This window comes from Cryptomeria japonica, chromosome 11 (assembly GCF_030272615.1).
Source record: "Cryptomeria japonica chromosome 11, Sugi_1.0, whole genome shotgun sequence".
NCBI classification, from domain to species: domain Eukaryota; kingdom Viridiplantae; phylum Streptophyta; class Pinopsida; order Cupressales; family Cupressaceae; genus Cryptomeria; species Cryptomeria japonica.
Window position 1 is genome coordinate 415,969,500 of NC_081415.1, and position 24,321 is coordinate 415,993,820.

Below are 24,321 nucleotides of genomic sequence, written 5' to 3' on the forward strand. Positions count from 1 at the left end.
AAGATTTGAAAATACTATTACATGCAGTTTTTTTCCCTGTGAGAGTTAACTTGAAATTGTATTTTACATGACCAAGTTGCTTCAATTATGATCTAATTATCAGCATTTGAATTCAGAAGCATTATCATGCCCTATTTAAATTCTTAATCAATTATGATATTTCATAGAACAGATGGGCTATGACCCAGCCGCAGATAGATTCTTATCTGTAACAGACATGTACTATAAACCACCAAAACAAGCAGTGGTATGTACTCTTGATTCATAAAGAAAGAGAATGGAAAAAAAAAAACTTGAATGCTATAGACTATTCACTATTCTCATGATTCTCAACTCTGTATAGTTGTTCATATTACACTACACAGCATGCTTAGTGAGATTCACAACTAGGAAAACATTAGATCAGATGTACCTGAAATAACAAAAAAAATTAATCCACAACTAGATCATTGCACTTGAAATCCCTTCCCTGGCTTCCAAAACAAAAATAATATACAATGCCCTCACACACCAGAGAGGCCTCTTCTCGGTAATAAAAAACTCATGTATTCTACAATCAGGGTCCTATTATCACTAAATATTAGCCAATACCATTACAGAAAACACTCGCATTCGAACAGGTACAAATTTTTAACTGAGCCACCTAGCAATTCCATCTTCTTCACTTATAGCAGCCAGGATCTCAATAGACACATCCAATACAGCCTGCACACATACACAATAGCTTAATTGCAAGCAACAGAACAGAACCTAAAGGTTCGAGAAATGCATCTCAAGATTCCTAGTAAAAATTCTCTACAAGAAGGAAATGGCACATGTACAATGAAACTTATTCTAAACGCAAAATACATAAGACTTTTAATATCAAGAAATCTTTCTAACACTTCTTTCACCAGTAAAATATGTTTCCAATACCCATTATTTAATCTTTAGAGTATAATTTGTTAAAGTGTGCTACTATATAAACTACAGTAAAGCCCAGCTCTCTGCCAAATTGGGGTTGGTTTCATCTGTAAATGATGTTCTTCAAGCATGGAGGATCTGAAAACACATAGAATACAATTGAATGACTGAATATGTTCGTCAAGCATGGAGGATCTGAAGCCAGATTACAATCAGATGACTGATGCTAAGCCTGGCTGTATTGAGTGTTGGAGACAAGACTAGATAAGGCCCTCCATAGGCTGTTCCAAATGAGGCAGGGTAAACTAGTTTCAGAAGATACATTATTAATGCTGCATGACAATTATGTTCCTTGGCTGAACATTATCATTGACATTTGCAGTAGTCTCTTCCTGTAAGCCTATTTATTTGTATAACCCAAGTCGCACTCATTGTATACACTATCCTATGCCATACTGCAATACTAGTTTGGATTTATAGGATGATATTCAGATGGTGCAGTCGTATGGATACTAACCTTAATTTCAATTCTTCCATTTACATGTGGATTTTAATGATATCTTAATTAATTGCTATCAAAATGAATTATGTGTTACAAAAATTATGACTTAAATGCTAGAATGATTTTAAATTTGATTGCTATAAAATATTAAAATTGGTGACGTGAATAATGTATTGTTAATGTGAATAATATAATTGCGAATGAGGTGATATCATATCAGTTACGAACCTGAATTATATATATGAGAGGGTTGATTGTACATAAATAAATAAAATATTTAATTATAACAATGAACCTTCTCATATATTCCACGATGAAATTTAAAATGTGCATTGAGGGTGCATGTTAATACAACTTGCCCAATGGGAGTATCAGAAGATTATTAAGAGCCTAATTCACCATCACATTCACAATGTGAAATAATGGGTTTGACTATATCTTGGCTATGTGTGGTTAAGACCCCTATTTGAAACCATGTTGAAATTCCTCATGTGTCTATACCTTATCATGTTATTATTTTGAGTATTTGTTATGTGTGAATGAATATTTAGATTTAAATTTATACTAGAAGTCGAATATCAGATTTTGAGTTTTGAAGTATTTTTGGTGGTGGTTAAAAGTTTATATTTGTATTTTTGTTATGTACTAGGGATATGACATTATATTATATAAAAGTGGATGGAGATGTCAACATATGGCACATATCCCTCGAGTTAGTTATATTGGGTTAGGTAATCAGTAATATAAACTTTAGTGGTTTACCCCTCCATTAGGATATTAGCAGATCTATAAAGGAGGTGAAAATTATTGAAGGATATTGTGTCTGGGATCTCTTGGAGTTATAGCATAGAGTGACTTCTTCCACACGGAGCATTTTACGACGTTGCCCTGCCTCAAGGGTTTAATCTATTTTTGCATATATTGAATATTAGAGCATCTTGGCCACAAACATCTCATGTGTTATGTGCAATCTCTCATATATATTAAATTGCCATCATATGTCTGGATCTTATCAAGTGGTATCAAAGCTATGATTTGAACAAAGGTGGGAATGAAATGGATTAAAGGCTATTTACAAAATCACGTAGTCAGGCATTAATCAACTTAAATAAAATATTAAAATGGCTTTATTTGAAGGAACATTGTTACAATACTGCATGTCGTATATTCATCAAGATGACACCTTTCAAGGGCTTAGATGGTTATGATGCTTTATCCTTTGTGGATTTAAACATCACATATAGCAAAGTAAGGGGCAAAACATCTAGTCAAACAAAGTCAAAAATTTGGAGTCTCTCAAGGAAAACCTACAAAGAGCACAAAATCAGCAAAAGTTATATGCTGATCAATATTGAACTAAGAGAACATTTGAAACACAAGATATGATCTTCTTAAGGTTACAAATTTGCATACAGTCTTCCTCAAAGAAGAGTAGAGCAGAGAAGTTGAAACCATGAGTCTATGGCCCTTACAAAATCATACAACAAATTGGGAGGTCATATATGAGAATTAGAATTATCAGAAAATAGTTAAATTTCATCTCATATTTCATGTCTCTTGCTTAAAAAGAGCATTAAGTAGTCAAATTGTTCCTTCAATAGGGTTACCTCCACTAGACAATGAAAGGAAATTGATCATAATTCCTAAGGCTATTATAAATTACAGCGAAACAAAGCTAAGAAATAAAACGATAACAAAATATCTAATTTGATGGAAAGATCCCGCTGAAGAAGATGCTTCATGTGAGAATATCGTAATTCTTTAACATCCAAATTTATGATCGCTTGAAGACCAACAATTTGGGGAAAAGTCGACTGAAATGCCCCCTCAAAATTAATCTTAAATTAAACTTTCAGAAATATTATTAAAGTAGTTTGAAATGAAACACAGTTATAAATAGTCACTACAAGACAAGGAATAAGACAACCAAAATCAGCTGCCGCAGCCTAGCATAAGACAACAAAAAGTAAAAAAAAAAGTAATTGCAGACCTTTGTCTTGAAAGACGAAAAAGACACCAAATGGAAAAGAAAAGAAAAGGGCTGGATTAATTAATAATATGGAATTATAAGTCGAGCTTAGTTTTATCAAAAGTGAAGAGGCATTACGAAGAGTTTTATTTATGAAGAAAACAAAATAAATATAAGAAAATCAAAAGGGAGAAGGAAGCATCATTGGATATATTTTATACTAATTATTACTGCTTGGCAGGCATGGACCATGGTTCAACAAACTGTGGATAAAACCTCCATGGCCTAAAATTAGAGGATGAAAAATGCATAATTTTCATTGCTGAGTTAGTGGACAAAAACCCCCGATTCAGACAGATCTGTAAACAATTCAAAGACATTTTAGTGAAGATTAATCACTGCAAATAAAAAGGATAAGTTCCCTCTTTTCTGAAACGTATTCTAAATATTACATCTGAATAAAAAGAAACTGTTCAAACTGAAGTTTACTAAAGTTAATATCATATTTATAATTGACTGTGCTGCTATAATTGTGAGTCAGATTTTACTATTTGAAACAAGGAAAGTTTAGAGGGTACATGCAACAGCATGGCCCCATCCTGCCAGATCCAGCACGATTGCAACCCTGGTATGCAGAGACTTCAGCTTTCTAGATGAATCGATTGTATTTTTGTTTTCTGGTGTTTACCTAATGCTTATAAGACCTGATTTATGATAGAAAACAGCTGTTACCCGGGGACGTGTCCCTGGTATTTTTTTCAGGCATCCCTATCCCGGGGACAGGGGACTCCTAGGGGACGTCCCCATAAATTCTGCATATTGACAGTGAATTCTGACAATGAATTCTATAAGCAATTTAACTTTGACTCTCAATTTAACACAAATTTGGCATGAGAACTCTGCTAATTCTTATATGTTAAGGTTCTATAATGTATATGTGCATGCTTTATCCGTGTTTTCATATATATATATTTTAAATTTCCCTATATATTTTAGTTTTTCCTATTTTTATATAGCCATCCCCTTTGCCATCCCCAAAATTGGCAAAAAAAACACCGTCCCGGAAATGCGTACCAAACACCGTCCCGGAAATGCGCACCCCCATCCCCTGCTGTCCCCATCCCGGAAACTCGGGGTAACATAGGAAAACAGTAATCTAAGTACATTTAAGATGTTACTTGTACTTTATGCTATTGTATGGAAAAGATATAAGATGTACGCTTGGAGTAATAAATAAATGATTTGACGATCTTAGTATCCTGTTAATTTTGTACCTTTAATTGCTTATATCCATGTGTTTGAATGAAAAAAAAAACTTTATTGCTTACCATGAGATTTAAAGTAAAACGAATCTCCTTGTTTAGTAAGTGAAATTTAGAATCATTGATTCTGTTTAAATGAAATTATCCATTAAATTGTATGCTAATATCCATAGTTGGAAAGCGTGGACTCAGTAGCCCAAAATTTTGACTTGGCCTTAACACTCCAAAGTCTCAACAGAAACTTGGCAAAACTTGCAATAATACAAACAAAACATAATTACGTTAAAAAGACAAAAAGTAAGTAATGCATTTAGTGAGCACATAAGTCTATTCTAAACATCAATTTGTCACAATTCAAACATTACATGTCATATGACCCTCAAACCAATAAATCATGTTTTCATTACAAGATCTGAGAGAATTTTTTAGAAGACTCTGGAGAGCTTTTTACAAGACTCGGGTGAAACAGTTTTTAATAGGACTCGGCCAAGACTCGACAAGTACAGCCAGAAGATTCTTGGCACGGGAGTTGTGTCAACTCAAGATGTTTAGCTAGATGACTCATGAGTCACACTGATTTGCCCGGTTTTGGCCAAGTTTTCATACATTGATCAATGAATTCATTGAATTGTTTAGTGCATTATTTCAGCTAGTGTTTTTGGGTGGGTGTAACCCTACCTCTTCTCACCTAGTACCTTGGCAAATTAGCCATCATGCGAGGGCTACTCCCTCTGGCATCACTGATGTTGGAGCCTTATTATTCTATAGCTCTTCTGCCATGCAAGGTGTGCAGCATGAGAATGCATGTCAACCATTCATTCATCATATTCTTGTACCTCACTCCACCCTTGAGCAATCATCAACACATGTCTTCCACATGGTCAGTATATGGTGGCATCACATGTGGCCAACAATGCCTACATGTGCAAGTTGCATTACCATGTGTAGTGCTTTTTGGTTTCAAAAAGAATTTGTCAGTTGCATTTTGCTAAATTTTGTCTATGTTGGATTATGGGCATTACACTTCCTACCTATTTGGGGAAAAGTTAAACATTATGGAGAATAAAGATCAAGCAAGTTAGCAGCCACATTTTGGCTCTCTGCTCCCCTTTCCAACACTTCAATGATTACGTAAAGGTTCCATTTTGACTACATGGGTTGTTCTTTAGTTGCATGTGAAAACCTTTCCATCCCTTCATACATTAGACATGCAAATGTCTCAAAGAGTGAGGGATTCTAGATTCTATTGCAGGCTGATCAGTTTTTGGAAGGAAATTTTGCCCTTGCTTCCCCAAGCCAAGATCAATCTTCATTAACGTCCAGGTATATGCTTGATGGCGGCAGTTTGTGTAACAACCATAGGAGGAACACTGATGATGTTTCAGACTTAATCATTATTGGGAACTAGTATGAATAGAATCAAAACATATTTTAAATTTCTATATTCTGTCTCCTTCAGTCAATCTTTACCTATGAAGCATTCAAAACCAACTTGTGCCTTGGATTTCTCATCCATGTGCATATGATTTTGCATGATTATTTTGTGGGGGTTGAGATCTGTCTTTTTATTTTCTTCATAAAAAATCCAAATAAAATATTAGTAGCAATGCATTCTTCATTCTGTATTACACACACATTAATCACAAAACTAATCTGTTTTCAAATGTAAAACCATTAGTATAAACTATCAATTCTTTCAAAGATCAATCGTTTGAAAAGAAAAAAAGTCCCCCAGCAAGTGAACTGGAATAAATAACTATAGCAGGAACCATTCAAGCAATTTTATTTTCATATATGAACAAATAAACTCACATTGGGAACCCTACTATTTGTTAGTCTGCAATCCTCCAGCGTTGAGCCTTCAAAAATCCAACTCTCCCATGCATCAAAATTATGACTCGCAAAGGTAAGCTCCATTTTCCTATTTACCTGCAATAAAACCACAACCAAAGTTGAGCAATTAAAATTTTACATAATTGCATTACACATAAAAAATGCAGAGAATTTTGTCTGAAAAATCATATTCCATCTATTAGAACAAGACAGCATCTTTAGAATACAGCCTGTTACCATGCAATATACACAAACAACAGCGTGCAAATATACAGTTATATACCTATTGACTCTGATCTCCAATGCAGAGTTCAAAAAGAAAAAGAGGTTCAATAAAATTCTAAGGTAAATTGTGGTACCCAGATTGAATAAAACACAACACACAGTACCAGAAACGCTTGTTTGATAATATAATATATTGATCACTTTCTCAATATTGAATCCTAACGCATAGTAACAGCTGCAACACAATAGAATAACAACCAAAAGCAACATAAAGTTATATGAAAATAAAAGTCACCCAAAAGGAGCTCACACCGAGTATCCAAGCAACAAGAACTAGTAGCCCAATAACATTGGAGGCCACCAACCCTTCAGGGGTGATCCCAATACCAAATGAAAGCACCTGAATTATATCAATCCTGGGGTATTTTACCTGATCACCTACCAATTTCTTTGCATAAAAAACATATACTGATCAAAAGTAAGCTTTTTACAAAAAAAACATGTAAAGATTAAAAATGTTTGTCATAGGATGGCAGTCCATAAACACCTTCCATGGTGAACTACTTGCACTAGTGTGCTCCCAACGAAATGCCTGAGGTAGAGAGTGGTAATCACTTGAAATCTTTTAAACTATGTTATCAAAGAAAATTATCAAAACTTGCCTAGAAGAAGATTAAATGCGTTGTATAAGGCACATCAAATAATGCCTAATGTCCATATAAAAAGTACAGTAATCATCCATTGTATGTAATAGATCAGTTTCCAAATATGAAATGGGATTATCATTTTCATGTCGGTACTATACTGATAAAAATAAAATGGCAAGATGTGCCATATAATTATTAGTCGTAATCATGCTATTCAAAGGAACATAAGATTGTTAGAAGCATAATAAGTTGATTAATATAGCATCCAATATGTAGCAGGCCAGAAATAGGAATGTGTAGTAGTATGTGACATGTAAGAGTCATTCAAACAGATAAAGCAAGGGTCAACATTGTAAACCAGATAAGTCAGACTAGAAATATCAGCCACTTCACAATACCACGTTACATTAAACACTGCCAAAATTTAAGGGTATCACTCTGCACATACACACCAATAAAAAAACCATTTGAAAAACAATTATACCTGCAATAACTTGCCTCCACCTGCTAAGGAACGCAAACCTACATGATCCTACACAAGATCAACCAACCAAGGGATGCAATTTGTTAAAGAAAATCAGTACATTATAGATATGTACAAGCTGTAACTGGTTACTAATTTGAATGATTAAGCTTTGGAAATTTAGAAGTTTTGTAGGAAACTTTTACTGTATCCACTTGCCTTGCTTTGGAAAACAACAAGAAATTGGGCAGCAGGATCTCTCTTAGTCACATTGGACATGGTGTCTAGAAACCAACCACCACCTGGACCTCTTTGTCTAGATACATGGTATCCAGGTTGACCTTTTGCACGTAATGCTATAACTAGCCCATCCTTTAGGAGGTCACCTGTTTGACAATAAGGGGCCTTGCTGCTCACAGTCTGCTTCTCAGATGCTGTGTCCACTGTTGAACCAACATCACCACCACGTCTATGCCTTGTATCCTCAGGTGAAGCAAACCGTGAACTTGAACTAAGCACTTGATCTCTTCCGCTTATGCTAGCACCACGGTCATCTCGTTGCAATGCTACGCAGTTATTTTCTTGTTCTGGTACAATTGAATTATCTGACTTTTGACGTGACTTACGCCGCCCAGGCCTCTTTTTACCTTTCTTGCCTGATCTGGCATGTCTTTCTTCACGTTGACCACCAGAGTTTTGTGAGATGCCAGAATCCTGAGATTGCACACGTTGCTCCTGAGATTGATGATAAGTTTGTTTCTGCCGAAATTCTGGACTTGCTTGACTCTCATCATCTGGAAGTTCTCCATCTCGTACCCGTACACGCTTCTCTTTATCCTGTGCCTCTGATCTTTCTTCCTGAGAAGTAAACTCCTTCAAATCGTCATCTTCATCAGACACTGCATTGCTGGGGACCACACCATCAAGGAAGTAAGTATGCAAAATTGACACAGCTTTGGCTCGTATTTCCATCCAAACTTCTTCACTATAGTCAGCACTGTGTGGTAGAACCAACACATTTGGCATTTCTCTAACCTGGAAGCCAAAAAATACCATAGTAACTATATTATAGAACGATATCCGCATTAAAAACTACTTCAGTTCATAAATATTTATGTCAGTCATTAGAGATCATATCTGAAAAATAACAAAATCAAGCTAGTGGAAGCTTACTTGCTCCTAAAACTAGCATTCTCCCAGACCAAATAAGCACATGAGACTTCCCAACAAGAAAACAAAGACCATCTTCAAGCATTCATTAAAAGTTGAAACCAGTTTATACAAAGGTTCAGCTCCTATCTATCCAGTAAACAACATGCTCGGCAGAGAATTTTTTTTGAGTCATTTGTAGGTTCCATAAGCAGTAAACTAAATGAATAAGTGGAATAATCATCACATTAGGTATTTCTCTTACCTGGAGGCATAAAGGAGAAAATGGCAACTGAATAATTAGCAGTATATCTGGGTAAGAAACTACTATAGATAAATAAATAGCCGTGTCTGTAATTGAAAGATCGTCATCAGAAAATGATAAAAGGAAGCTTGTAGAACCATGATTGCTTCTCCACAGCCAAACAAGTACGTGAGATTTACAATCCTAGAATAGATGCTGTCTCCAAGTAGAGTGAACTCTAAGCAAGGCCTTGAGCTGAATTTTTTATGTTTCTTGCTGGTGATGCTCAGGGCTCAACATATACATCTTGTTTTTTACATTCAACCAAGATACTACACAAGCCACTAGGGGAGCTCCCTAAGTTCAAACCATAGTTCACTACCCCTGGCATGTGAGTATGCAACACTAACCATGCCTGCATGTGATCCCAACAACCAAGGAAGTTCTCCAACTCACATAACAGAAAAGGGGGTCATCAGCTAACAATACCGTTTCTACATATTAAGGGTAAAACTAAAATCCCATACCATAAGCTCTGCACATCCAGAAAAATAATTTTTCCCACTAGATTGGCCAAGTTCAAGAGTTCAAACCAATAAATGCTAATGTTCAACTCGCACCTCTTAAATTAGTGTAGAAAGTTGCAAAATATGAGCACTCTCTAAACCAATCATCAATGTTTCCCATACCAATTTGAGCAGTCATTCAGCATTACTTGGCAAGACTTTTAGCCACGTGCTAATGTAGATAACATTTAAAAGGTAGCAGTATTTTCAAAACAAGATTGCGTAGACTATACTCAATTTCTGATACTGATTGAAATGTGTGAATTCCAAAATTGTCTGAAACAGGTTCAGTACAAACAATCAAATGACAACTAAAGAGAAAGCATAGGAATTTGTTTTTTGAACGAAGGCATTAAAATGAAAAGTTAAGGACTCGCATAAGTCACATACCCAAGCTTCCATCCATTGTGGACCCTCTGCACCATCCAATGCACACCCTGCCACAGTTCCATCTAACAAAAGTTGCTTTAATGCACAATCATCCAACAAGTGGCTGCTGCTTGTATTCACAATAAAAGCCCCTGCAGCCAACATACATGTACAATCAGCTTGTACAGCCAAGAAAAATAAAATCATAAATCTAAAATCCTAATTGAGATGGAACAGCCTTCTAAGGAGTTCATGAAAAGCCACAAACATGGTGGTTCTTAATATGAAACAAACATGACAATAAGCCAGAATTGTCTAAAGGAAACAAATACTTGACAGAATTAAACAAACAATAAATTGAGAAAGTACTTGCATGAAACAAAATGTCACCATCACCTGGCTTAATGTGTTGCAGCGTTTCAGCATTGAGAATCTGAAGTGTTTCATTTGTGACAGCACAGTGAAGTGATACAAGATCACTTGCTGACAGCAAATCATTAAGAGTATCCATCTGTTTAGCAGCTGGAGGAAAAGATCTCCGACCTTGCAGAGCCTTTCCTTTCACCTAAAACCAAAGTTCAAAATCACCTCCACCATTACTAAGCTTTATGGCATTGCATTAACTCATATATAAGAGAAATCCATATACATACAATAAGCACAGGCAAATAGGGAAATATGGAAATTCGAAAAAAACAAATTTGAAAGCTAACTGTCTGTGGATTAGGATGCATTGCTAAGTTATTGGCCAACCATTTATCTATGGTCATACTTGTGATAACTTTGCATAATGTATCTTGTTTTTAAAATATTCAGAAAAAAAGGCACAGAGTCTTATGAATTTCAAATGTTGCACAAAAGAGTGCATTACCATATTTTATTATTTAGGGATCGATGGATATTCTATAAATTTCTGCACATCGTTTCCCTCAAACAAATATGTGGGGAAAAAGTCCATTTTTTTTAGGGTCAAATACAATTGCAGTGCCACGATTGCGACAAGAAGGGCTACATCTAAGAAGGAAGCTTCACAATTGCTACACTTGTAATTGAAACCAAGTGTTTCAATGAAATGATTTGAAAAAGTTAGACAAATAAAGAGAGTCCAATTCCATATCAATATTGGTCATAGTTTGAATGCAACAGAGAAAAATCAGAATTTAATAAATGAAGGTTGTACAGTGTCAAATTTCGGAAACTACTAGCTTGAATGAAGGATTTATATCAATCTTATGCAATGGATGTTATTATTACTTTGTTTCCCTTGGAGAGAAGCAAATGTGAATCAAAGATATTCTCTAACCCTGGAAGGCCAAAAGCATCACAAGCGAGTGAAAAGCAAAAATTCAGTCAAAAATTATTATCTAGCTGCAAGAAATGCAATCTCTGTTTTTGTTAATCAAACCAAGCATACCAGATAGATTTTCAAGTTAAAACAAATAAAATAAATTTCAATTTTACAATAGAATAAGTGTGAAAACTTAAAAACTTAAAAAAATTCACAAGCTACAATGTGGTAGGTACTGTAAAACTACAATTTAAAACAATATTAAATTCATTGTATTGTATATATCATTTCCTTTCTGTAACAACTCCAACTTCGAGAGCAACGTAAAGATCACTTGTGACATGCTAAGTCACAAGGTTCAAATTCGACTTTGAATTCGACAGACAGGAAATTTGGATGAAATTCGACAAGGGAAAAATTCGAATAAAAAAATTAGGATAAAATTCGCCTTATATAATTTTGTTTATTTTTAAATATATGTATACTTCTAATAAATTATTAAAATAGCTTAACATTGCTAAATCCAACGGCGACCCAGCAGTTGCAGACACCCACGACCCAGCAGTTGCAGACACCCACGACCCAATAGATACAAAGAATACCCGCGACCAGCTGAGTTGTGTGTTTAGAGGCAGATAGCAGCGCTTTACAGAGAAAATCTGCCGAAAGTCTTCTAAAAAACCCTAAACGCTTTTCAGAAACCCTAGAAAAATGATTTTTAAATTTTAACTTTAATAAAAAAAAATGGCGCCCTGGCCGTACAAATTTATGGCCGAATTTGAACGATTTTTTTATAAAAGATTGAAATTCGATTAAATTAAAACCTCATCCATGAAAATCGCTGTATTCTGTGACATAGGTGACATGATGATTAGTCACAAACATTGGAAACTCAATGGCCCGTGTAAGCTTGTTTCATGCAGTCAATTTTGCTGCACAAATTTTGCAACAAGTTGAATGAATAAACACAGGTTATCCAATATCTATGCCTGTATCTTGCTTCAATTAAGAAGCATGCAGCTCTACAATTTTTAGCAGTGTCCCTTATAACTTGGACAACGCTTTAAAGCCCCTCCAACTCCATGGATTCTATAAGGATGTGCATCCTTAAAGTGCCCCTCACAATTAACCACTGTCAAACACATTGCCCCTTTAAGGCACACTGCGATCATATTAATTAAGGGCCTACTTTTGCAGTCTTTCCATCTATTAAAATGATGAAAACCCCCATTAGGATCCAAGATTCTCTGATAAGAGTGCAATATATCTTTTGCAGCCTGCTTTCCTTGGCATTAATAGTTCACACAATTTTATAACATGATGGTTTTTGGGCCCCTCAAACGCTAGCATTTTGATGTTGGTCATTGTAGTTTGTTAGGTTAGTTTCATGCATGCTACTATTAGAGACTGAATGGTCATTAGTATGGTGATCTTTCTAGTGGAGAAGCATGGTGGTCTCAGAACTCCTCGGATGCTGGCATTTTGAAGTTGGTCATTGTAGGTTGATAGGTTAAGCTTTCTACATGCTGCTATAACGACTGTTATTGTCATTAGTATGATCTATATGAATGTAATGTCTATTTTACCTACTTTTCAAGATGGGGACCCAATAGAATTCACCAAAGTAATTAATCAAGAAAAAACCAAGGCATGTGTACCCTGTACCCTTCTAACTTCTTTGATCTTCAACATCAATTGCATAGATACATTGCCCAAAGAAGTTAAAATGGAGCTCTTTTCACATAAATACATTATCTAATGAGCTCATCTGCAATATATCTTAACTCGTTTTATATAACCTTTTCCAATTGGTTGGGATCCTTTTTTCTTTTGTTGGAAAGAGGAGTATCATCTTCTTCAAAAATGGTGTCACTAAATAAGAATGTGAGGTAAACATAATTGGGCTAGAAGCTGATCATTTATAAAGTGGAACCATTTCTTAACAAAGGATGACACTTGGATCAGGATCTTTTAGCAGTTTTATTCAATTTATCTATCTACTCCGTAATCATCAGGTCTCCAAAGTAACAAAAAGGAATCAACTTTATGCAGTTGCCCCTTGCCCCAAAAGGCTGGAAATTGCTGCCAGCTCTGGTAACAAATAACCAGAACTGCAAGTTTAAAACAAACACAATATCACATAAAAAAAACCCTATTCCCCCATTGCTTCTTGAGCAAATAATTGAAAGAATAAAAATATCATCCAATAACTTGAAAATGAAACCTATAAGGAATCAAACAAAGATTCCTCCTTGTTGCAAGCATCTCAATCTCCTTGGCAGCAAATAACACTGATGGTGGCAAAGCAGCTAGCAAAACTATGACGTAGAAACACTAGAATTCACCAATAGAATTCACCAAAGTAATTAATCAAGAAAAAACCAAGGCATGTGTACCCTGTACCCTTCTAACTTCTTTGATCTTCAACATCAATCGCATAGATACATTGCCCAAAGAAGTTAAAATGGAACTCTTTTCACATAAATACATTATCTAATGAGCTCATCTGCAATATATCTTAACTCGTTTTATATAAACTTTTCCAATTGGTTGGGATCCTTTTTTCTTTTGTAGGAAAGAGGAGTATCATCTTCTTCAAAAATGGTGTCACTAAATAAGAATGTGAGGTAAACATAATTGGGCTAGAAGCTGATCATTTATAAAGTGGAACCATTTCTTAACAAAGGATGACACTTGGATCAGGATCTTTTAGCAGTTTTATTCAATTTATCTATCTACTCCGTAATCATCAGGTCTCCAAAGTAACAAAAAGGAATCAACTTTATGCAGTTGCCCCTTGCCCCAAAAAGCTGGAAATTGCTGCCAGCTCTGGTAACAAATAACCAGAGCTGCAAGTTTAAAACAAACACAATATCACATAAAAAAAACCCTACTCCCCCATTGCTTCTTGAGCAAATAATTAAAAGAATAAAAATATCCAATAACTTGAAAATGAAACCTATAAGGAATCAAACAAAGATTCCTCCTTGTTGCAAGCATCTCAATCTCCTTGGCAGCAAATAACACTGATGGTGGCAAAGCAGCTAGCAAAACTATGACGTAGAAACACTAGAATTCACCAATAGAATTCACCAAAGTAATTAATCAAGAAAAAACCAAGGCATGTGTACCCTGTACCCTTCTAACTTCTTTGATCTTCAACATCAATCGCATAGATACATTGCCCAAAGAAGTTAAAATGGAACTCTTTTCACATAAATACATTATCTAATGAGCTCATCTGCAGTATATCTTAACTCGTTTTATATAAACTTTTCCAATTGGTTGGGATCCTTTTTTCTTTTGTAGGAAAGAGGAGTATCATCTTCTTCAAAAATGGTGTCACTAAATAAGAATGTGAGGTAAACATAATTGGGCTAGAAGCTGATCATTTATAAAGTGGAACCATTTCTTAACAAAGGATGACACTTGGATCAGGATCTTTTAGCAGTTTTATTCAATTTATCTATCTACTCCGTAATCATCAGGTCTCCAAAGTAACAAAAAGGAATCAACTTTATGCAGTTGCCCCTTGCCCAAAAAAGCTGGAAATTGCTGCCAGCTCTGGTAACAAATAACCAGAGCTGCAAGTTTAAAACAAACACAATATCACATTAAAAAAACCCTACTCCCCCATTGCTTCTTGAGCAAATAATTAAAAGAACAAAAATATCATCCAATAACTTGAAAATGAAACCTATAAGGAATCAAACAAAGATTCCTCCTTGTTGCAAGCATCTCAATCTGCTTGGCAGCAAATAACACCGATGGTGGCAAAGCAGCTAGCAAAACTATAACGTAGAAACACTATCTTATTGAGATTTCAGCATTAAGCATCAATGAAAGATGAGAGTAGAATAACAGTGAAATCTTTTTCTTTTTTTTTCGGTTTTATCCCCATTCATTTGAAGGTTTAAAGTTGTCACTTAATGTTTTCAGGTTGTAATGCTTACAATTTTTTTAATCTTTCTTAATCCAAAAAAGAGATTAAGAAGTGATCAAACAAGTTTCTACAGGGCCCAAGTTCAAGCAGGGCAGGATTACCTACCAAAGTATATCTCAGAAAAATCCAAGAAATACTTGAGCAAAATGCCAAAAACAGAATGTACCACAGCTGTTTTGAAATACAAATAGTCTTGGGAACAAGACTGAGTTGAACCGCATAACATCCAAGGGAATCTGAGAAAGAACAGAAACAGATAATTTAATTAAATCTTGATATGCTTTTAATTCCAAATGCAAGGCAAACGGTGCTCTTTGGTTTCTTCTCATATATCTTGTTTCTAAAAGTATTTGTTTTGGCCACTAAAATTTGGAGGAATTTAGTATTAAATAAAGCACTGTTGGCCAAGAAAATGAGATATTGTACTTTAGAATAATTAAAAAGTTAAGGTGTTTCACATTTATTGTCTTTTGCTCCCACAAATGGACTTCACTCGAAGAGTCACAATCTAGTTTGGCTTCATTAGTGGCAATAAGCATGCATTGGGCTCTTTCAGTCAAAGCTTTATGGATGGTCATTCAGTAGGGATGTACTTGATAAACACCCTGACTACTAGAGTGTTTGTTTCTATTAAGGTGTGGTTAGGATTGGAAACTATGTTCCACCAAGTTTCGGGGACGCGGACGGAAGGGTACAGCGGGACATGTATCTGGTACGGAGGTACTTTTGGGCCATTTTTTAGAGGACGGCTGTTAAAAACATAAGGGAATTTTTAAAAATATAGAGAAATTTCAATTATGCATTATCAAAACATTGATAACGCATTCATCATAGATATTGTCGAAGATTAAAACATGGCATTAGGCTTGAATTGAGATTTCACATGAGAATTGACAGACAAATTAACAAAATTCAAAAGCTTTCATGGTCAATGTGCATATATATTTATATTAGAATTATAACAAAAATGCCCAAAGGCTCCAAGTATCAACTATGAAATGACATAAACAGTAAACAATAAACATAGAAGTCCATAATCAGCTGCCCATAATAATGAAATGATAGAACTAAGAAAATATGTGGCTCTCCATAATCAGCACATGGTAGGTTCAAGAGTTTAAATCAAAATCAGAACTCGAGTCGGAGTCACTGCTCCTTCTCCTGCTGCTCTTCTCCTTATTTGCAAATCTGAAAATGAATACGTTTTTCTTCTTTTTGGTTATTATATGCTTGGATTAGGTTTTGGTATTGTTTAAAGTGGTTTGGGGGGTCCTTGTGGGCCCAGCCAGCCCTATTTCAAAATAAACAATGTGCTTTTTTATCTGGCTGTTCAAAAGTGGCCTGGGATGTGGGGAGTGGCCAGGAGTTTCCAAGACTTCTAGAAGTCCCCTACGTCCTCAATCACTCCTAGAGGCATCCCAAAAAACGTTTCCAAAACTCTGACGCGTCCCTGTGGAACATAGATTAAAAATCATTTACTGTTGTTTATATTTTGGATGGAGCACTTTTGGCTAAGCAAAAGAGTTATGCATTAAAATTAAGTGGAGCCAGGGGCGAGCCAGATTGCATTGACTATGAAGGTTGTGGAACCAGAAAAGGAAGCACAGACTCGAAAGTTCAAGATCAAAGATGGGTTATTGTTTGTTCACCCAAGATCAAGTTTACGTTCCAAAATAAAAGAGCTTGTGGAGGGACATGGTGCACGAATGTCATGATAGTGTTTGGGCTAGGCACTCAAGCCAAAAGAGAACCTTCGCACTCTTTGAAAGGGGCTTCTACTGGCTGAGAATGAGGCGAAATATGAATGAATATGTTAAGACATGTCTCGATTGTTAGCAGGAAATGTATCATTTCTTAAAAAGACAAAGTGTTAAATCAACCTATAGGGTTGCTTCACCATCTACCTATTCTAGTCAGGCCATTGTTGAGTGTAAGAATGGACTTCATCACCGAACTACCTAGGATGGATTTTCAAGTATCATGGTGTTTGTAGATAGGTTCTCAATATATGTAGAGGACAAGATAGATTGCTTTTTATCAGAACGTGTTCGAGTTTTGGGACATGCTCTTGAGCATCACCAATAATACGAACGCCTACTTCACAAGTAATTTCTGGATAAAGTTGTTCAAATTGATGGAGACAAAGTTGCTCTAATTATTTTTGTAAATTTTACTATTGATTTTTTAGGTTTTTCAATTATGTACTAAACCTTATATTTTACATTTAGTTTTATTTATTTTTATTTTATAGTTTATTTTTTGTTTTTTATGTTTATGCTTCAACTTCAAAAGTAAATTTAAAAGTTATTATTTGTTTTTATCTTTAAAAAATTATATTAAATAAAATTTAAATTATATAACTTAAAATTTTATTTAATAAAGCATAAAGACTTTTTTTGAGTAAACAATTGAAATATTTTTTTAACATTTAGAAGGCTAAACTTACTTTTATTTTTATTTATGTTTGAACTTACAAACTAACTTTTCAACATTTTTACTTATGCTTAAAATTTTAAAATAAAATTTAGAATTTATTAATTGTATGATTTAAATTAATATCACAATTAAATTTACTTAAAAGTAAATATTAAATTTATATCAATTTTTTAAATTATGATTAGTATTTAAATTAAATCAATATTAAATTATCATGATTTAAAATTGCTCCCTAACGAGGAAGACTTTAATATCTTTCAAATGGCCAATGCATTTGACAAAGAGCAACTGAATCAACTTAGGAGGGAGATTAATGTTAAGACTTCATCATCAAGAACTACAGCCTCATTGACTCCATCTACTTTGTGTTTCTTCGTAGTTTGCCGCTACTATAACTCAAGATTTGTATTTATTTTGTAGTTTGTGCTTGGTTCAAAATTTGAAGTAGAACTCTAGTAACAACACACCATGCGGATTGCACTATAACTTTAAAACATAACTGGTGATCCAAAATCAAATCTAGAATCGTCCTTTCCCCAACTTCAACATCTTTGTGACATTTTCCTAAAGGCAAGTTGGTCTAAGGTTGCTGATTTCAAGTTCTTCATTCCCTTAGGGGGAACCTTAATCTAATAAAAGTCCTTCGACTTAGCCAACTAGAGGCTCCTTGAAAGAGTGTGTGATGCTAGCTTCAATTTTGGGTAAGAGACCTTCCAATTCCTTGGAGGAATAGGATATCCTTGCTTGGTGTCATGACTCAAAAGGAATTTATACAAGGGCTCTTTGGTATCAAGCTCTCAAATCATAGACAAGAGGGAATTCGCAACCTTCCTTTTGTGTTCTTCGTGGCAATCATGAGGACACTAGTTACATGCTTTTTCAATGTCCTTTTAATAAGGAGATTTGATATTTATGATGGAAGCTCTAGGATAGACCTTTCATTCATGCTACTTCCTTACCAACTTTTGGAATAGTTTGAGTCATCCCCCTACCTTGACTTCCTTCCTTCTAGCTACCTAGGATAATGGACATTTCTTTATTCTTTAGCAAATTTGGTTGGAGAGGAATTAGTGTATCTTTTAGGAGTGTCACAACAAACTCATACAATTTTGGCCCAATTTTTTTTAAAAACTCGAGACTCGCAAAAACTTGGGAAAAACTCGGCAATAACTCGGCAACTTTATTGAACATTTGATAATACATTTTTTTAAATAGTCTAAATAAATTTAATCTAAAAGCAAATTAATATAGATGGCTAATAAAAATAATAAATTTATAAAAAAAATATATTTGTTATATTTGGGTCTATGAGCTTGCTACGATTAGTAACACTCAAGGTTTTATGGTAAATTTTTTCTTATTGAAATTGGTAAAAAAAAATTTACTCAAATATGCAACTATGAGTCAAAACCTTACCTTATCAAAGAGAACAGAAAGTTGAAGAACGCACTAGTACAAATCATGGAAAATTGAAATAAATCGCATGAACTTTGAAGATCGTGGCTAATGGCCCTGCACTAAGAAATCGTGTGGCACCGCAAGAAATTCGTATTGCGCGATAGCAGAGGTTCATTTCGTGTCGTAAGAAGTCAGAAACTATCGTCGCGTGGCTGGGAAATGTCTAAAAACTTTTAGGTTTTTTTAGTAAGTGTTTATTTTGTTTTTACCACCATTTTTCCACCAAAATGCACAATTTTTGGCGATTATCGACGGTTAAACTCGCGGCGAGTTTAACCGTCGATAATTGTCCGCGAGTGACTCGGAGTGAATACTGATGCACGAGTACTTGCGAGTTTTTTAAAAAATCGCAGAGTTTTTCAACCTTGGATTAAAGATACTATTGAAGCAAAATTCCATGTTGATTACTCACTTCTTGTGATATGTGCCTAATTGTTTTCTTGGAGCTCTCTTTCTCTTTCCTCACAAGATGGACCTAGAACAAGGATTCAAATTCCTATGAAGGTAAGTAGATTTGGAAATTAGCATCAACACCCTAATGGTTTTCTTAAAATTAATATTGAATGTTCTTCTAGAGCCATCCGAGTACTCCACTATTTGGTGATGTTAATTAGGATAGTGTGGGCTTGGTCTAATTTTTCTTTTCTATCTATTTGGGTACTCACTTGAAAAATTATATGGAAGCGTGAGCAATTCTAAAAGCTTTGAAAAAATCCTATGAAAAGGGTTAGAGAAGGGCTATTTGTGAAATGGACTCCATGATTGTTGGGTCTGGATCGGAAGTGGATTGGAAGAAGTTGCGACTTTTTTACGTATACTGACTAGCGGTTTTGTAGGATCTCATGGTGGATCCTTCTCCTGTTGTATATTTTAACAGCAATAGCCATCTAGAAATCCTTTTGTTGCATCTGCATTTAAGTCTTCTTGAATAAAACATTTATGTTTGTCCGAAAAAAAATCAAATCTGAATAATAATATGAATGAAAAATATCATAACCTTGAAGGCCAATCAGTTCTAAATTGTCATCTATCCATCAAATTTATGCTTAGAAAAATTGTAATGGAAACATTAAAAGTTACAAATCTTTTGTCTCAAAATCCTTGATATGTCCTTATCTATGTTAGCCATGAGAATGCCAGATGTCTCTTTATTATAGTACAACAGGGAGGTAGAAAACCACTTGGTGGACTTTAAGACCGAGTCGGGTAAGTATGTAATAATATATTCATTATTTGTACAAATTCTTTGTTAATTAAGTAACCATGTTTACTCATTCTCTTTTTATCTTATATTTGGTGTTCTCGGGGGAACCAAAAAAACACAATTTCTGTTGTCTAGATTCACTGCTGCAGTGGCATAGAACTTAACACGAGATGAATAATAGAATCTGGAATAGAAATCTAAGCAACGACTAGACTCACTGAGCACTAAGCAATCAGAAATATGCATTGCTCACAGTCCAACAAGTAATGCAAAGCCTTGCTAACACTTCACAAGGTGCTCACATTGAATGCAAAGCCTTGCTAACACTTCACAAGATGCTCACATTGACCATGGATGTTAACATTGCCAATAAAAGGAATAGTTTTGACCTATAAACTGCAAATAAAAAAACCTGCATTTGAAAGTGTTTGTTTAGTTATTTAATGAGCCATTTTTTAAAAACAAATGCAAGGTCGCCCCTATAGAGTAGTTTGCTGCAGGTTTATGAAATACTTTACATTAGAGATTTATAACCATTCCGTAGTTCAAAATTATTTTGTGGAGTAACTTAGTACTGAATCAATGACAGATTCTGGAACATTAGATCAGTCAGCAACTACTTTTACTCACAACTTATCAATCAGAAGTCTCAATTTCTCTCAATCCAGCAATAAATACAGAACGCTGGTAACATTCCTCAAAGTGCTCACTTTGACTACGGATGTTAAGAGTACAAATAATAGGAACAGCCAGGACTACGAAAAACCTTATTTTTTGAGGCATTTCAGCAGTAATAAAATGGAGCAATATTTAAAAAGTTAATGCAACAACGAATGGAATAAGCTCAATTAACAAAAAAGGTTAAAACGGAGAGGCTTAATGAATGGATCCCCTGACTCAAAACCCTAGAGAGCTTAATAGTGTGTTAAAATTGAGTAAGTAGTATGTCCAACTCGCTGGGTATGGTGTAGCCCAAGCTCAAGACAGGGTATGGCAAATAAGTCAATGGTCATTTCATAGGGGGCAAATTAAAAATTTTCCAAATCACAAAAATTCAAGGCCACTGTAGAATGGTTCAGGACAGGTTTTCCAGATATTTAACATTAGAAATTTAATACTTTCAGAACATAAGTATTGACAAAATGAGATTTTTTAAGTCAAAAATATTTTCTAGAATGACATTTTGGCACACACTGTGCGATGGTCGTAGAGACGATCGGATTGAGGAAAGCACCTTTTTATTTGTACAAGATTCACAGGGGAGATTAAAATTAAAAATTATTCATCACAAGTTTATTTTTGTCAATAGAAGTTATATATGAAGTATGATCCCATGCGTAGATATTCAAAAATAGCTACGCAGTTTTCTCTAAAGAAGTTTTAGATGATTAATATGGCGTCTGAAGAACTAATGTTCGTAAAGAAATTATTAAGTAAGATCCAGACCTCATCGCAGTCATAATAGAGCACTCTGATCTTGAAGGCGAGGCTCCTAGTAGCGAGTGCGCAGGCCGAAGCTGATCGGCCGACTATCCCGAGAACGAGCCCCCTGCAGCGCCTCATACCACGGCAGAGCGGCTGCAGCGAGCCGAGCCAGCCAGAGCTAGAGAAGCCCTGCTTAGAGAGCAAATGCGTGTGCCGAATAAGACCGAGCAGCAACGCCATAACGGAATCTGCCACCTCCTCTGCCCTACTGGTGTCCACATGGAGAAGCTGTAACCCCAGATCCGTAGCCAGGGCCGAGTCCACTGCCTTATCGGACGATCCGAGACAAAGTATCAGCTGCCACGGCTGCAGCCTCCTCTGCGCCGCCCGCGGCAAATACGCCAAAGAATGCAGCAGCACCGCCATGGCTGCCTCTATACGGCCGTCCGCTATACGCGACAGCTCCACATGCTGGAAGAGAGCTATCCCATTGAGGGTTTCCTCTTCGAACTTGCACTCGTCCAAGCAATTCAGCGCCACAACCAGCGGCAACCCGTCCCTGCCATTGTTAGCAGGGACGACCGCCGAAGATTCCATCTTCGTCATCCTCCTTTCAGGAAAACACAGATCCCCTCACAGGAGCATCAGAACTGAGCTCTTGTGGGGGTTTGTCTGGTCAGTTGAAGAACTCCTTTTCCTTCCACCCTCCCTCGTCTGTTTGTTCCAGGCCCAGCTCCTGAGAAGCGAAAATGGTTCCACTACATCTAGTTATAGTCGCAGAGTTGTCAGCGACCGATCACATCGAGGGAATATGGAGGGATGTACCATGTTTGTAGAGTCCTCCCAACGGTTTACAGCCCGTCGGTCCTGTGGAGTGGGGCTAGTAGCGATTGAAAAGCAACGGATTGGCGTAATTGATGAAGGAAAAGACCTTCCAGGGGGCTTAAACTGTGGGCCTCACTATCTACCAGCTTGATCGTGCCTTCCCAACCTAATGAATTGTTCCGCACTTGCGGGGGTAAAAACTGAACAAAAGTGGCGGAATTATGTCGCTAGCCTGGTTTTAGTTTTTCCCAAAATTTTACCAAGACCGAGTAGATATATCTGGATTTGGGCAAGTTGCGTTTTTTTTTCACCTGAAACATCATATATGATATCATGTAATCAATAGGGATAAATATGTGGAGGTACAAAATATTTATAGTTTTTTTATTAATTTATTTATTTATTTCTTATTTTTATTTTTAATAAAAATAAATGAAAATACATAGATGTCAACATGTTTGTCTTTATATAATGAATTACAACTAGCAATTGCACCTTGGTGTGCAATGTATACGTCGAACAACCAAATTTTGGAAAAAATTCGGAAAGGGTAGATTGAAATGAAGTGGATAGAAGGAACAAAATATAATTATTTTTTAATTTGGTTTAACAAAGATATTTATTAAAAAGCATTGTGGAATTGAACATGTGCTTCAAATGAATTGGAACCAGCTCAAATTCTTGTTATTTACTAATTTGCTTTAGCAAAGAGAATTACAAAGTGGAGAATTTAATAAAATACATTGTGTAATAGAACTTTTAGTTCAATTTTGTAGGAACCTATATAGAAAATGCACTTTAAATGTTGAAAGGGGTTTTGCAAATAAAATTTGCATAACTTCTTCATTTATAGGTTCCCTATAATAGGATACATAGTTCCACAGTTGACATCACACTTTATAGAAACTATTTTTGAAAACACCTGCAATTTGTCAAAGAGAATAGTGTAATTGAATCATACTATATAATAGAAAAATATGGAAAAGGAAAATTGTCCAATTGAATTTGTCTAACCTGATTGAGTTTAATAATTTACCTTTTAGAGATCAAAATTAGAAGCATTGTTTTGAACATGTCTTGGACATTCACAAAACACCTGAAATTTGTAAAATAGAGTTGTTTAATTTGAGAAATGTGGTAAGATTGAAAGGTATGAATAATATAAGGAAATTACTAAGAATAGAAGGAACAAACCTCAAATGGATCTTACAGTAGATTGTGAATCTGATAATATCTTCAACCGTGCCTCCTCTTCTTTGCGTCGAGTGACATGTGGACTTTGTTGCATTCGTGCATACCTTTCAAATGTGAATGTTGGTTGAATGCGAAGGCTTGTCAAATCACGAACTCTCGAAATAGTTGTGAATGTCATACCTTGCCGGTCAATGTTGCCAATGTCAATTGTTGCTCTTTGAAGTGTGAGTCCTTGTGATTTGTGTATTGTTAATGCCCAAGCCATTTTTAGTGGCATCTGGCGTCGAAGACCTCGGCTTATTGGTGGTATAGGTATATTTGTTGGGTTATTGTGATCCCAAGGTGGGCCTGTGTAATTTTGGAATTGAACAACAACAAATAAGGGCAGTTGAGGCGGGTGTTCACCATCATTGTAT

At 35.5% G+C, this 24,321-nt stretch overlaps 1 protein-coding gene across 1 annotated transcript; it reads right to left on the reverse strand.

Annotated features, from left to right (window-relative positions):
* Positions 1 to 282: 282 nt before the first annotated feature.
* On the reverse strand, positions 283 to 22,873 carry LOC131073607 (C-terminal binding protein AN). The gene is made up of 7 exons (XM_058010071.2): positions 21,908 to 22,873; positions 10,529 to 10,697; positions 10,154 to 10,284; positions 8,024 to 8,839; positions 7,826 to 7,873; positions 6,449 to 6,565; positions 283 to 705 (listed from the first exon to the last, which is right to left on the reverse strand). The coding sequence occupies exons 1-7, from the start codon at positions 22,490 to 22,492 to the stop codon at positions 631 to 633; spliced, it is 1,941 nt and encodes a 646-aa protein (XP_057866054.2). The 5' UTR covers positions 22,493 to 22,873; the 3' UTR covers positions 283 to 630.
* Positions 22,874 to 24,321: the final 1,448 nt, after the last annotated feature.

Excerpts from the sequence above, each read along its gene's own strand:
- LOC131073607 (XM_058010071.2), bottom strand. The coding sequence starts at position 22,492 with ATGACGAAGATGGAATCTTCGGCGGTCGTCCCTGCTAACAATGGCAGG. Across the intron at positions 6,566-7,825 it reads GTGGAGGCAAGTTATTGCAG|GTAAATAGGAAAATGGAGCT; the intron begins GTATAATTGTTT and ends GTTTTATTGCAG. Across the intron at positions 706-6,448 it reads CAAATAGTAGGGTTCCCAAT|GCTGTATTGGATGTGTCTAT; the intron begins GTGAGTTTATTT and ends GTATGTGTGCAG.